Source organism: Anser brachyrhynchus (assembly GCF_964034855.1).
Source record: "Anser brachyrhynchus genome assembly, chromosome: 1".
NCBI classification, from domain to species: domain Eukaryota; kingdom Metazoa; phylum Chordata; class Aves; order Anseriformes; family Anatidae; genus Anser; species Anser brachyrhynchus.
Window position 1 is genome coordinate 61,328,994 of NC_137694.1, and position 14,619 is coordinate 61,343,612.

Consider the following 14,619-nt stretch of genomic DNA (forward strand, 5'->3'; position numbering starts at 1 on the left):
GGCCCCAGCTCAACAAACTTCTTTGTAAAGAGAAGCTGGTTTCTGATCTTTTAGACCTCCAGCTTCCCTGAGGCTCCAGTCCTCCTAGACTTTCTACTGAGGGAATTTCCCCTTCCTCTACCTCGTGCCACTGTTGTCCATTATCATGGTAGCTCCTCTGTCACTGACTCCCAGATTCCTGGGACCACGTCTCCTCAGGCGGGCCCGGCAGCCACAGCCCCTCCTGCTGCTCACTCCTGGTTTCTGTGGCGAGCCGCAGCCTGTGTTGAGCCCCAGCTGGCAGGAGCATAATTAAAGAGCAAGGGGAAAATAGCTTCTTCCCTTTCTAGACACACTTTCATTTCTCCTGGCCCTCCTGCAAAACTGGGGAGAAAATAATGCGCTGTAGGGCATCCTCATCGGCCTTCCCAAGCCAGCCAGCAAACGCCGCACTTTCTTGCTCTTTATTAGCAAGGACATCTACATTTAGATCAGTTTTGTACAAATTTGGTCTGGACCACAGCCTTTAGACAAGCAGCTAGTGCAGCCTTACACCAGCTGCCACCAGCTGGTGTCCATGTTCATCATCCTAACAGCTGTGCGTGAAAATACCTGTGCTTTGTCGTGTTTCTTCGTTGTCTGTACGGAAATCAGCTCCCTGCCCTCCTGCTGGCTCCTGCCTCCCTTTTGTTCACACCTCGGGGTGGGCTGGCAGCTCCACAGAAGAGCCTGGTGCAGTAGATGGTTTTCTTTTTTAACTTACAAACCACGGTGGGCGCACAGGGCTTTGGTGAATGCTGAAACTAATTACAGCTCATTTCCAGTGGAGCTGGGCCGCGGTGCTGGCTGGTTTTTGAAGCTGATGCGTAGCGAGCCTGCAGTGCGGACTCACCCCTCGCTCCATACCGAGGTCACCACCAGCGAGGAGCAGGACGGAGGCGCAGGTCTCTGGTGGCCACCGGGGCACAAAAGCTGACAGACGCTTGTTCAGGGCAGCTCGAACAGCGCTCTCCCGTGTGGGCTCTGCTGCTTATAAAGAAAGGAGCCCCACGGCAGCGGGTGGAGGCACTCACTGGGTTTCTTTCCTCTCCCAGACCAGTTTCAGGAGGCTCGTAGCAGTTCATCCTCTGCGAGCCTGCCACCCTCCCGCGCAGGCACACGCGTGCCCACCACCGAGAGGCAACGGGTGGCCGTGGCAGGAGGGTGCCGGGGCGCTCGGGAGCACGGGGAGGGGGACAGCCCCCGCCAGCAGCCCGCTTCGCTCACGGGAGGGGAGGTGGGACACGGCAGGGGCGGGGGAACAGGGCCGTGCCCCGGGGCTGGGTCCCTGCTCTATAAAAGTGACTTCGGCAACCGGCCTGGGGAAGAGAAGCAGCCCCGGCCTCTGCTCCTGCCTCCCGCAGCCTCACCCGGCTGGAGGACCCCGAACCAAGCCAGGCCCCGAGGATGAAGGTCCAGGTGCTGACGGCCGCTGCCCTGCTGCTGGTGCAGCTCTCCTCGGCCCCAGCGCAGGCTGAGGCACAGGGGGGGAGCCTGGAGAGGCAGCCTGGAGCCGGGGGGCCCCCAGAAGCCCCTCGGCCAGCTGGGGATGGCAGGGACACCCTGCCTGGGCAGGGTGCGGAGGGCAGCCACCCCCTGGCTGGAGCATGGGAGGTGCTGGCTGAGCCCCCCCAGATCCCCGGGGCCCCCAGCAAGGCCATGGGCAGCGGGCAGCAGGACCCCCCCAGCGAGCTCCGCAGGCGCCCGCCGCAGCCCCCCCGCAGGAGGAGCCTGGGGCTGAGCCACCACCTGAAGGGCCACGGGAAGTTCAACGCCGACACGGTAAGTGTGGGTGGTCCTCGCCTCTCCGGCACAAGGAGCATCCTTTCCTCGCAGACAGAGCAGGGTGTCCCAGCATGGTGCTGGCTATAACCATTCCCAGCTCTTTTATCCCCCAAACGCCCGCAGAATGGGCGCACATCCACGCCCGACACCTCCTCCTGCAGAGGTCTGCAAGCCCAGAGACCAGTGCCCCCTTCCCCAGACAGCACAAGGCTCTGTGGCGTTTGTTGGAGCTCCCCACGTGCGGGGGGCTCGGGCGCAGCCACATCCCCTCAGCTGCCCCCGTGGCTGCAGGGAGCGGGTGGGCAGGAGATGGACTCCAAAGCTCCGCTGAACCTCTCCCAGGCAGGCCAGGCCAAAGAGGCTCCTGTGGGACAGTAAAATGATGAAAAAAATGGCATTAATGGGGACAAGCCCTTCCCCGCGCTGTCAGCTTTAGTCTGAACACCACAGCGGGCACGGCCTCCACCTCCCTGCCTCCCCTGCAGCACTCGTGCCGCGGCATCCAGCGCCGGCCCTGCCAGAAGCCCTCGGACTGCGGCGGCTGCCTGGGGCTGTACACCTGCAAGCTGCCCGCGGGCACCTGCGGCCTGAAGGCCGTCTCCTGGCAGAGAGGTAGGTGGCAGCGCGCCCTGGCACCGCGTGCGGGCTCTGCGGGGCCCCGAGGCCGCAGCCGGCCCCGCCGCTCTCTGGGGTTTGTCTTCACAGGCGGGTTCCTGCGCAGCATCCAGAGCACCGGGCAGCACGCCGGCACGCTCCTCCCGGAGCCACACGGCTCGAAGTAAAGCTGGAGAGGCCGTCCTGCAGCTGAGACCGACGTTTCCCACCCGAGTTTCATTTTAAATCCTTAATTATACAGCTGTAAATGTTTCTTTTTCTGTGCTTTTCATGCTGTTTGGTTTTTAATGCACCTGGATGCCGTACACTGGGTGGGTTTGAGCCCCACTCTCCTTAGCGCTGCCAACAAAATACCGAGTGGCTGCAGAGCGGCCCCCAAAAGGCACAAATGTGGCCATTTTATGACTCGATTTATTCTGGGCTACTAGGATGTTGCAGGTAAAGCTGCCGGTGTTTGAGCCCAGTCACACAGATTTGAGTCCAAGCAGCCAGCTCGCATCGGGCACCCCGGGAAGCCTCCCAGCTCCCTGCCGTGGCACCCACGGAGCAGGGCAAACCCCACAGTAGTGGAAACGTCGCTTGGGCAGGGGCACATGGAGCTCCCAGGCCCGGTGACAGGGGACCACATCTGCTTTGAGAGGCCTGAACTGAGCCAAAAGCTCAGCTTCATCTACTGCTGCGCAAAGCTTTATGGGCACCCCGGCAGGCACGGGTGCGTCTCAGCTTGGCTCTCATTAAAAGGAAACACATCTTTTAAAAAGAGAACGGGGACACAGCAGGTGACCAACCTCACACCACACCGCGGTTCCCTTGCCGGCACTGCACAGGGTGCTGATTTTCTGTGCTCGGTGCTGTGGCCTCCCGCACGGCCCATCAGGCTCACCTCCCGCTCGCCCTCCACCTCCGCAGGCCGGTGGCTGCTGCAGAGCCACCTCCAGGGCCTCCACAGCCCGGCCTTAAACCCTGCCGGCCTCTGCTCCTCGCACCGCCCCCACCCTCACACCGCACCCCTCTGCGTTTCTGCACGCTGCATGTGACGCAGCCGCTCCTGCCATCTCAGCACCCTCCCTGCCTCTCCTGCGCTTCACGGCCCGTCTGCGAGCAGCCAGCACCCGGCTCCTCTCAGTTCCTTTCTCCAAAGCTTTTTCGCTCTGTGAAGCCCTCAGAGACAGAGGTGCGGTATCGCGCGCGGCTCGGCGTGCCAAATTTGGCTGAGAGCAGCCACGACATGGGATGGCCTGTGTCGGGGCACCAGCCCCGCGGCCCCTCCCCAGCAGCAGGGCCTGCTCCCCGCTCCAGCCGCCTGCGGGCTTTGCTCACCCTGCCCTGGCGCTGCTCGAGCTGCTCCCGTGCGGGCTGCCTGCAGCACGGGGCACCGGCACGCAGCCCTCCCCCTGCCACCCCCGGAGCTGAGGAGGAGCTCTCAGCCGCAGCAGGGCTGCCCTCCTTTCCTCTCTGGAGGAGACCCAAGGATGTTTCCAGCTGCCCTTGACCGTCCCCTGCTTCCCAACACTGCTGGAGATGTCACCAGCAGCAGGCAACGCCCGAGCTGATGCCAGCAAGACGCAGAGGTGGGAGAGGAGAATCTGTCCGACCTCTCCAGAGCGAGACCCCAAAGGTGAGCTCCCCTTTGGGCTCCCTCGGCAAGCAGCCTGGGTGAGGGGACAAGGCCACAGCTCCAGGGCGTGGGCTCAGCCGCTAGATGTCTCCTCCAGCCCACGCTCCACACCAGGCAGGCAGGTGGGCAGATGCAGCTCTCCCCCGAGAAACACCCCGGGGGCTGCATGCCTTTTACACCACTTGTTTTTAATTACATTGCATAAGGAAAGGCCTCTCCTCGCCAGGACCCCCTGGCACAGCCAGCCCGGTGGCTGGCTGGACGATCAAGTCCTCAGTAGGTTTAGTGGTTCCCCCTCACCCCTTCCGCTTGCTCAGAAGCTCCTCCTGGTCAGTCCACATCAGCCCTGCGGTCCTCAGTGTCCTCACTTCGCAGAGACCTATGTCCACGCTCCTCTGTCCCTCCCCTCCTCGGTGCTGGAGCTCTGCCAGCTCAGCCTCGCGGAGTCCCACTGCGGCCTCCTGCAGCACCACGCGGAGAGGAGGCAGGGCAAGAGGCATCGGTTAATATTCGTTCTAACCCCGATATAAATAGAAAAATACAACAAAACAAAAAATTGACTAGCTAAGAGATCCGATCCGCTGGGATGTCTGCAACGTGCTAGCGCAGAGTTCAGAGAGTGCTTGGTCCAGTGCACGGTACTGTGGATATCCAGAGACCTGTCCCGGCAGCCCCGCGGCCAGCGAATCCTCCCGTGGCACCGCACGTCTGCGCGCGCATCCCGGCCGTGGTCAGCTCGCCCGAGGCTGCTGGCCCCTGGGAACAGGCCGAACGGGAACGGTTGATACGTCTGATTGGTTGCTGGTGAATGGTAAAGCCACTCTTCTGCGGAACGAGGACGTGCTTCGCGCTTACTTTTTGTGGAGGAATTTCATTTTGCTACCTGAAGAGAAGGAGAAAGGAAAATGGGCTTCCCACAGCGACAGGCCAAACAGGCATCCCTCCATCATCTCCTCAGAGCCACCTGTATCCTTTGGGAGACACGGCTGGTGGCCCAGACTTTGGTTCCCCAAGAGCCTCCAGAAAAGAGGCAGACGGGGAGGCAGAGCCAACACGGTGCCAGAGCAGGGTTACATGGCCAGGCACCAATCACTCCAGGCTAGCACAGCACTCTGCAGGAAGCCACACTCAGTCATTAGCAGAGTCCTGCCACCCTTCAGCAGCTTCCCTGCTGCCAAATCTCAAGGCAACAAGAATCCCAAGCTTTCTGAGCGGCCGGTGGTTTTGCCGGTCCCTTACCTAGTCCTTTCAGGAACCTATTGACTCCACTCTGCTCCCCGCTGGGAAGTGTTTCCAGGTACTCCTGAGCCCGTACCTCAAACAGACCTGCAGGAAGAAAGAGTCAACAACCCTTAATTTTGCCTAAATAAAAGTTAGAACATGCATCTGACAACATGCTGTCACAGCTTACCAATAAACTTGCACGTGAGAGGGAAATCACCCAACCTCCTCCACCTGCTGAGTCCACATCTGGGACAGGAGCTTTGGTCCGTGTCCGCAGGGTTCCCAGCAAATGAGCCCTGCTACCACCTCCTCCCCACCACTGCAAGGCTGACTGATCTTTTGTGCCTCACGCAAGGATGGACAAAACCTCTGCTCACTCTGCTACAAACATGGCCAAGTGCAGAAGGCGAGATCATCTGTGGAACTGGCCTGCAGAAGCCACATTTTACCACCCTACAAGAACTCTTTTATTCAGGCACCTATTTAAGTGCCCGTTGCTCACTAGTGCTTTGGAGGAAACTGCTACTCTAGCACTGAGCAGCAGCACGGATGAGAAACTTTAGCTGTCAGTAGTCCTAGGGACAGTGGGGTAAGACACATAAAAAGCCCCTGTTCTCCAGCAGCTGGTTCCTCTGCACCACACAAACACTACATCTCACCACCCTTCTGTAAGGGGAAGACAAGGAAACAGAGACAAAAAATCCCCGAGCAATTTCTTGAAGGCTGCACAAGGCTGTCAGAAGATTCAAACCATCAGCCTGCACTGGCGCTTCCCTGCCACCTCCCTTGCAATGTCGCTGCACAGGCACTGAGCCTCCAGCCATGCTGCTGGAGAAGGAGCTGGTGGCATCTCCCGTCTCCTGGGAGCAACAGCAGGGCTTCCAGGACTGCAGAGCCCAGGCAGAGCCCCTCACCTCTGACCCCCTGCTTCCGCAGCTCCCGCTCCTGGATGAAGCCCCCAAACATCTGCGTCTCCATGAAGACCTCCAGGAAGCGGCGGAGGCTCTTGGAGGAGACGGCCTTGCGGAAGGCCTCGCGCTGCAGCGTCCGCTCCTCTCGCTCACTGGGGGTCAGGAAGAGGGAGTAGTGGCCCACGATCTCCACGAAGAAACGGACAAAGGCCTCAGACACCACCTCGTTCAGCGGGCTGGTCTCTGAGGAGAAGAGAAAGAGGCAGCAGTGAGGACAGCACTGTAAGGGCGTGCTAGGAAAAAACACATTCTCCTTTACTCATCTGTCCACACAGGGCTATACCAGTCCTGGGTACAAACTATGCGGCTTTTTTTTCTTTCCAAGGCAAAGGACTGGGCTGCTGCTACTTTGAAAGTCACCCGGCTTTGTCTTGGCTCCTTTGCAACCAGGCTATGCCCACGCTGCCCCAAAAAGAGCTGTCTCAGCCCAGCCACTCGCAAGCTGCACCGCTGCCCCTGGGGCTAGCTGCGTGTGTGGACTGTCCGCTGGAGGAGTCTGCATCCTTCACGCCACCAAGAGCAGAGAGCCTGTGTAAATCCACCAGAAAGGATTACAGTTGTTCCCTGGAGCCGTAAGGGAAGGAAGGACAAAGCCAGGAAGGGGATAAATGCTGCTTCTCTTCTCACAAAGAGAAGTGGTTGTCAGTGCAATGGAATATTTAATAAAGCTTCAAGGAAAATACCTTTTTTAGACCTACTTCTAATTTAGACCTACCTCTAATTTCTGTGGTGCTTAATTCACTATGAACCTAGTTCTCCTCTAAGAAGGGACAGGAGGAAAAAGGGGCAGAAAGAGACACAGTTTTAAGCTGAACAGCACTGCACTTTACCCTGCTTGCCATTCACGGCGCCCTCCTCCTTGTCACTCGCCAGCTCATTCCTCTGCTCCAAGATGTGCTCTAGGGCGGCCTGCAGCTTCCGGGGCAGGATGGAGTCCTCATCTTCCATCTGCAAAACAGAGACGGCCACCTCCTCAGGGCCTGCGGCCGGGGCACGGCCGGCTCCTGGTTCAGATCCTATCCAGCCCCTGACACGGCAGGGGGAGCACCAGAAACGAGCGGTGTGGAGAGGGAGAGGGAAAAGAAAACTCCTGATACACTTGGCACTTCACCAGCACCTCCCAGTCAGGGCTGTCAAGAAGCATGAGAGGAAAGAGAAAGGGGGGGGGGTCTCTCTTCCCAAACGCTGTCCTGTTCTGGGAGAATTTCAGGTGTCCGAGCCCAGCGGCTACCTGACAGGGCTCGCATCTGGCCACCCGGTCTGTGCGTGAGCACTCCCACCGCCACAACAACGGCTGATGTGAACAATGCTGGCACGCAGCCAGGCAGGCTCGCTCAGCTGCGCTCAGGCACCGCTCACGTTCTGGAGGCTCAACCACAGCCAGGAACTGCCCGCGAGCGCGCGGGAGCCCTCACCGGCCCCGGCTGAGGCGACACGGTGCAGCTCGAGCCTCCAGAAGAGAGGCGTGAGGCGCAGCGTGAGGCCCCACGCCCGCTGCCCGCTCACAGGGTGCAAACGCTGGCGAGCCAGAAATGCGTTAAAGGAGTGGTCCTCGCCCACAGCACCCGAGGCACAGGACAGACCCACGCCGCCAGCACTGCTCAGCCGTCTGCAAAGAGCCCTGGGGCAGAAGTAGCTTCTAGGCCAGGAGCACGCTCTTTCATCTGGCCTCTCCCCTTAAACACCCGGCTCCTCCCCTCCATGACAGAGGGAAGCAAAAAATCAGCGGGCAACCTCGTCTGCACAGCTAGATCCCCATTTACCGGCTTTCTGTTTGTGACCCCCCAGTGCAGGGAACTGGAGCAAGAAATCACAAACTCCTAGGCCAGGGAGCAATGCAAAGAAATCATCAAGGCCCCTGCTCAGGGCAGGGTGTGTGAGAGGAGAGGGGCTGACAGGCAGGGACTGGCAGAGCCACAGCTCTCTGGGAGTCACAGCTGCTCCCCATGACACTGCTCGGCTGAGGGGTTTCAGCTCTGCCCTCGGTCTTACAGGGTACCTCTGAAGGACCTGCAGTACTCAGTGCTGTGTCTCCCCCTCATTAAAAAAAAAAAAGAGAGAAATGATGCACGGTGATTCAGTCCTCAGCATCTCTGGTTTGGGTCTGCAGTATTATGCAAGGACACAGCAACCGCTCTAACGCTGCTAACCACAACTCCTGCCTCGGTTCGTGTGGGCAGTAAGCAATCCAGATGGAGGTAAGGTGCAGTGGGGGAGGAAGGGGACAGAAGATGCAGGATAGGGAATATATCTGCTCACCTGCCTCAGAAACCGGTTATTCACAAGGTCAACGACGAGGACCTGAGAATGAGAGAGCAAGAATGAAAATCGTTGTTTCCGTCATCAGAGTTTATCTTGATCCACAGCCACTCTGGAGGAAACTCTGGAGCCCTGGCCCTGCTCCTCCTAACCACCGCGGCAGCTGGAGGAGGCCCCCGAGCGAGCCAAGAGCGGAGCCTTGTTGCGGCTTTCTCACGACGTCGCCACAAACCACAGAGCAGCCTGGACAAGCCGAGGCTGTTTTCCTGGCCCAGCCTGCCATTCCTTGCTGCCTCGGCTCTGCCAGTTCTGGCATCCCCAAGTCACTCCTGCAGACTCTGCGCTCAGCCCCAAGGCAATATCATCCGGAGACCAACAAACTTTAGGAAAATCACCTCCTACCAGCAGCAGCCCTGCTGCGGGAGATCCCAGCTCGCTGTTTGCAGGCTCTGGGGAAGGCAGAGCCCAGAACTCTGCCTCACGATGGGCCCTGAGGGTCTTTCTTCTGGCTGCAGGAGCCAGAGGCCGAGATCTCAGTCCCTTCACACCATCAGCCACCATGCGGCAGCTGGCAGCTTTCTGTGGTGATACCACAACCTTGCCTTACAACAGCAGGGGCAAACGTGGCTCTCAATAGCAGCCTTTCTAGGCCAGAAGACAGCCTGCTGGAAGAAACGCCGTGAAGAGCATGGCTCACCTCCTCCACCGGGAGCTCCTTCAGGCGGGGCAGGGAGCTGGAGAGCAGGCCGATGAGGAAGGGGGTGGGCGAGCACACGATGTCGATCATGGAAGGCGGCAGCACGGGGATGTACGTGTGCTGCCAGGTGAAGGGGTACAGGAGGGCCACCGTGGCGTGGCAACACTTGGAGAGCGTGCTGGAAGAAAAACCAAGGGAAATCTCTTCCAATTGTTCCGTGACTGAGCTCTGTTCCTAAATTTTTGCCCCTATTTTTCCCACGGGGAAGCCACAGGTTTGCACACACAGGCCCTACGCTGTCCAGCAGAGCATGCAGCCATGGGGCACCGCGCAAAGCCCTGGCCACAACCTGCAGCCACAAGGCCCCCAGGTGCTCGGGGCAGGCAGCATCCATCCCTGCCCCTCGGCTTGGGCAGCGCACCTGCTTTGTCTTTGGGCAACCCTCAGGTTTTCTACAGGTCCCAGGCACGCTGATGGCTCTTGGTGGCCAAGCTGGAGCACAAGGGACGAATGTGGGAGGCAGCAGTCGCCAGCCCGCAGCTGGCAGGGCATCCTGCGGGTGCTGGAGCCTGCTGAGATTACTCCGAGCCACAGGAAAGTGGGAAAGTGAAATGTGAGGACGGGAGCACACGGCCGGCCTCTGCATGGTGCTGCCCGCAGCTCACGGGACCACAGCCTTCCTTCTTCCCCCTTCAAACCCTGCCGGCAGCTCTGCTGTAAGCCCCTTTGCTGACAGCTTCCAAGAGGGTCCGTCCAGAAGCCCCCCGGGCTCCCTGCAGGGAGGCGGGCAGGGCCTGCAGCCCATCACGGGCCGCGCGGAGCTCGCCGCAGGGCACCGGTGACTCATCTGGGTCTGGAAGCACTTGTACGAGGCGAGGGAGGGGAAGGGCTTGCCACTATGAACTGCGTGTGTAACGTCATTTTGTTTCACCAGCATCCAGGTCCCGAAAGGCTGGAGGAGGGGAGGGAGGCCGGCGCAGCCTGGAGGGCCCGCGTGGCTGGGCAGCGCGTGCAGCTGGCGTGCGTTCAGCTCCACGGGGGAATTTACGCCCAGCAACCCGGATCTGGCAGCTTACTGCTCAGGGGGAACGGGGGTGGTGGGTGTGGGCTTGAGCTCACTCCAGCCAAACAAGCCTGCTCTCCCCCTTCCTCCTGCAAAGCCTGGTGAACGCAAAGCCCCTCACCACAGCGCTAACAGGAGCTGAGTGCTGAAGCACCGTGGCTGGCCGACAGCTGGCTGCCTCTCCTCAGGTAAATTCAGCCCAGCAGGACACGAGCATGGCTGCTGGGACAGCGGTGTGACCACACGCACAACGCAGGCAGTCACCATCGTTAACCACACGACGCTTTCCGGAGATAAGTAAATCCCCGGGGAGAGGCTGGAATCTGCCTGACGTGGGAATTTTATCTGGGACTGCGACAGGTTGGGGTCGGGTGCCTGGGAGGGACCCCAGGGACGTGTGTGCTGAGGGTGTCTCTTCATGAGATGGGCACAGTGTCCTCTGTGCGCAGAGGGGTTTACCTTTACGGGGGTACTCTGCAAAAACAGAGGAGGACCCTTCAAAGGCTGTGTCACATAGTACCTCTCTGTCTTTAGAGAGGAGAAAGCCCGTTCCCCATCCTCGTTCAGGAAGCTCTTACAGCATCCTCCTCCCTTCTCTGCATTCAGTCCTGCTGCCACTCTGCTGCTGCTGCTCCCCAGCTGCACCTGCCCTCATCACCCAGCCCTTGCTGAAAGCTGACCAGCACAGCTGACTACACCCCACACGTGCAAGGTAGATGAAGAATCAGAGAGAAGCAAAACAAATATAATGAGATAAGAAAACACAGAGCTAGTAATAAATGCTAACATTTACCAAAAAACAAAACAAAACAAAACACATAAAACCCAACCCAACTCCCACAGAAGAAATGTAGGACCAACATCAGAGCAAATTTCTTTTCACGTAACTTTCGTACATGCTTTATTTGAAAGGAACTGCAAGAAAAGTAGATGTACCTTCCTAGAAGTGTGCCCAAGCTAATGACATCCTTTAAAAACTGCCGTCTTCCAGGCGGCATTACTTGCACACCCATAAACTTCAGGCCATGCTAGCAGGTGCAAAAGCAGTGCTTTTTTTCCCCTCCATTACTGCAGAGCGTATTTTCCACTCCCCAGTTTCTGACTCATAGCAGCCACAGCACAACAACGGCAGCGTTCCTGTGAAAGCTGCAGGAACTCCCCCTGCTTTCCCCACCTAGCATGGTGGCACTGCTGTCACACTGCCACCACTGGACACCCTCTCCTAAAGGTGAGGAACCGACTTCATAGATGGCACACGAAAGCCAACAGGAGGGGCCTTTGTGGCTCCAGACAGCTCCGTGGAAGAGCAGCGAGCTGCTGAAGGAGGTGGTTATTTATGGCACGGTGAGATGTTACGGCATGCTGTCTCCCAGTGTATTTATGGTGGCTTGCTCTTCCCCCAGCCCTGCTCTCAAGTCGCAGTGAGTACACATGGTACGTGAGAGCTTAAGTGGGAGGAAAGATGGCTGAGGTCCAGTTAGTGGAAGTCACAGAGCTGTTTAAGTCTCAAATTATATGCTCCATGCCGTGGGAAGCAAAACAGATAGCTTCCCCTTCTACCTTTCCATCTGCGAATGCCTCCTCACCTCCAGGAAAAATCCTACTGATCTCTGCTCTGAAACACTTCTCACCATGGAAGGAATTTCTGGAGAGTAAGGCTGTTGGGGCTGAGGTCTGTGAGCCTCCCTTGAAGGCAGAGCAGTTTTCAGAGAGGGACACAGATGAGGTACCACTGAAGCATCTCTTCTGTGTGTGATTCTGTCTGATGTCCCCTGCAGACAGCCTCAGGAGTTGCAGCTTGCAATGGTGTAAGAGCCCTGTCCTGAATCAGACAAGGTTACCGAGCCATGCAACGGAATCCAGCCTGAAAAATTCCCTTTGTGCAATCTGTGTAACTGTGTGCTCTTCAGCCATCAGCAGCAGTGGAGACTGAACTACACCGCAGTGGCAACACAGCTCGTACCTGTCTGCGTAGCAGGTGAATGCAGCCACCAGGGTTGTGGACACTGCTCAGGAGGCTGGACGCCCGTTCCCGTGAGATGGGCTTGTCTCTCAGCACAGCTGGAGCAGTTCAAAGCACTCTCAAAGCACTGGTTGCTTCAGTGTCCACCAGGGATCTTACACCAAAAGGGCAAGTGATGCCTTTGGACAGCTACAGCCAATGTCCCTATTGAAATCCCTACTGAAAATCCTGAAAGCCCAGGATGTGCGCACCACAGCCACCACACTGACTGCTGCCATTTGAATAATACTGACCCAGGGTGCTGCATATGGCTTGCTGTGCTCCAGGTGCCACCAGAAATTAAGGGGTCTGTCCCATGGGATCGCAGGGTGCTCTGGGGAGTGCCATGCACTAATATCAGGCCAAAGAAGTTCACTGTGGGAGGCAGATACTGTTTTTAAGGCTTTTGGTTCCAACAGCAAATCCTTAAAATACTTTTAAGTCTCTAAAGCACACTTTCAAGATCCTGAGCACATCCCCATGGGTTCATTCAGCCTCCTGAAGAGAGATCACGGCTGAGCTGTACACCTGATGCTCCTTGCACAGGAGCTTGCAGGAGACAATGATTCCTATAGTATAGGGGCTAAAAAGTACCAAAGTACACAAAAAACCACGTCATATTCTTTCCCTAAAGGGCTGATTTGGATATTGGCTGATGTACAGATCTCCCTGGCTGGGCACTCCCGTGATCAGACCGAAGATAGCGTACCTATTTGTTTGCTTAAACAATAGCCTTTCCCCCACACAGCATCCTACACAAAGCATGTTTGCAAAAGCACAACATGCAGCAAAAGCTGCATGTTTGCAGCCGCAGCTTCTTGGTAGCACCTTACACAGAGGTGGTCAATGCAGAATCTGAACAAACCAGCTCCAACTAAGTAGAAACTTCTTCCTCTCCAGGGAAAACTTGCTCTGAGACGAGCTTGACTTGCTCTAAAAGACACTGACGATTTGCAACAGCTTCAGGGGAAGGATGCTGGAGGCTCAGTTTGGTTATTTTCTTCCCAAGCTTCAGACTGACTACAGGTTTTCCCCCTTTCTGCTTCTAAGGAGAGCACATGTGCTAAAAAACCCACTAAACTGAATCTTTAGGTTTGGGAGACTTAAAAGATTTCTGAAAAATATTATTGATTCGATCAGCCTTCTGGAGCTTAATGCCAGTAAGCCCTTTGCTCCCTGCACCAACCAAAATGCTGAAAATATGTTAAATTGCAAAATGCCAGCATGGCTTGATTTTACTTCCTTTTTTTTTTTTTTTTATATATAAGCTCTGCTACAGTAGGATTTATTTTACAAACACCTTTGGGTTTCTGACACTGCTTAACATCTGGATTTACTTATGATGCATCACGGATTTGGTTTAGAGCATTTAATAGGCGTGGGGAGCTTCCAGACTTTGCACTGTGACTTGGCACACCCTGCCAGGATGCTGCCAGGCTCCACCAGCGGTGGGGACAGCCGCTGCCTCCCAGAGAGGCAAGCTGCTGCACGTGAAGAAGCAAGCATTAAGGGAATCTGAAGAAATGGTGCTATTATTTGACGTACATACCTCCTCCTTGGGTTTCTTCTCCCCAGCCACAACACAAAACCAAGAAATCTGTGAGGCTGAATTCACAGGCACAGACCAAGCTGCTTTTGTGGCGCACAGAAAGGGCTGCTTTTAATGATTAATTATCTTTTCCTGGGATGACCACATTTAAAGTGTCTACTCTTCTTCAGATCTGCCTTTGATAACAATGACCACTCTGTGCTGTTGACACAGCTGTGGTTTCTGGCGGGGCAGATGCAATTGCTCGAGTTGGTCAGACCCACAACAGGCTTTTGAGGAGAGCTGGAAAAACGGTGCCTTGATTTTAAGCCTGTGTAAATTTTCCAGTTTAAAAAGCCCTCTGAATCAAACACGTCTCACTCAGGCCAGCAAAAGCTGCCCGGCACTAGGCAGCTTGGGAAATCGGGCTGCTTTTATTTGGAAGATGCCTACTGAAACGTTGGCCTTGGATGCCTCGAGCTGCGTGCCAGGCGGTTTCAATTGGAAACGAACGGAGCTGCAGTGCCTAACCTGTGCCACTGCCTCCACTGCCCCAGGACTAAACTTTACAGTACGGGAGTGAATTAAGGTGGGGAAGACTGTAGAGACCTACACAGTTTTCACAAAGTCATCCTCCTGGCTTGCGAGGGGATGTATACTCCAGTTCCCATAGCGACAGAGAAAAACCAACAACTCATAAACCCAATTCTTTCCTTTTCCGCTGCCAAGCTTTGGATTGACGGGTCTTTAAAAAACACTCAATGTTCATTCTAAAGATGGAAAAGACAGTATTTCACTTGCTGTACACTTGTTAGATGCATTTTTTTTTGGCTCAGCTT

The 14,619-nt window shown here is 56.7% G+C and overlaps 2 protein-coding genes across 3 annotated transcripts in view; one reads left to right on the forward strand and one right to left on the reverse strand.

The window, feature by feature from the left end:
* The first annotated feature begins 59 nt into the window (after positions 1–59).
* Positions 60–4,075, forward strand: LOC308184277 (uncharacterized protein). Its single transcript, XM_080571288.1, has 3 exons — positions 60–1,800; positions 2,289–2,415; positions 2,509–4,075. Exons 1-3 carry the CDS (start codon positions 1,426–1,428, stop codon positions 2,583–2,585), a joined length of 579 nt encoding a protein of 192 aa, XP_080427414.1. The 5' UTR covers positions 60–1,425; the 3' UTR covers positions 2,586–4,075.
* Positions 4,076–4,207: 132 nt separating this feature from the next.
* Positions 4,208–14,619, reverse strand: part of DENND2A (DENN domain containing 2A) — a 58,450-nt gene continuing 48,038 nt past the window's right edge. For both annotated transcript variants that reach the window (XM_080571173.1, XM_080571174.1), the window contains exons 15-20: positions 9,188–9,365; positions 8,491–8,532; positions 7,062–7,179; positions 6,175–6,414; positions 5,276–5,362; positions 4,208–4,919 (exon numbers count right to left, since the gene is read on the reverse strand). In XM_080571173.1, coding sequence (XP_080427299.1) covers positions 4,888–4,919; positions 5,276–5,362; positions 6,175–6,414; positions 7,062–7,179; positions 8,491–8,532; positions 9,188–9,365 — 697 coding nt within the window. In that variant the 3' untranslated portion in view covers positions 4,208–4,887. The remainder of the gene's footprint in view (positions 4,920–5,275; positions 5,363–6,174; positions 6,415–7,061; positions 7,180–8,490; positions 8,533–9,187; positions 9,366–14,619) is intronic.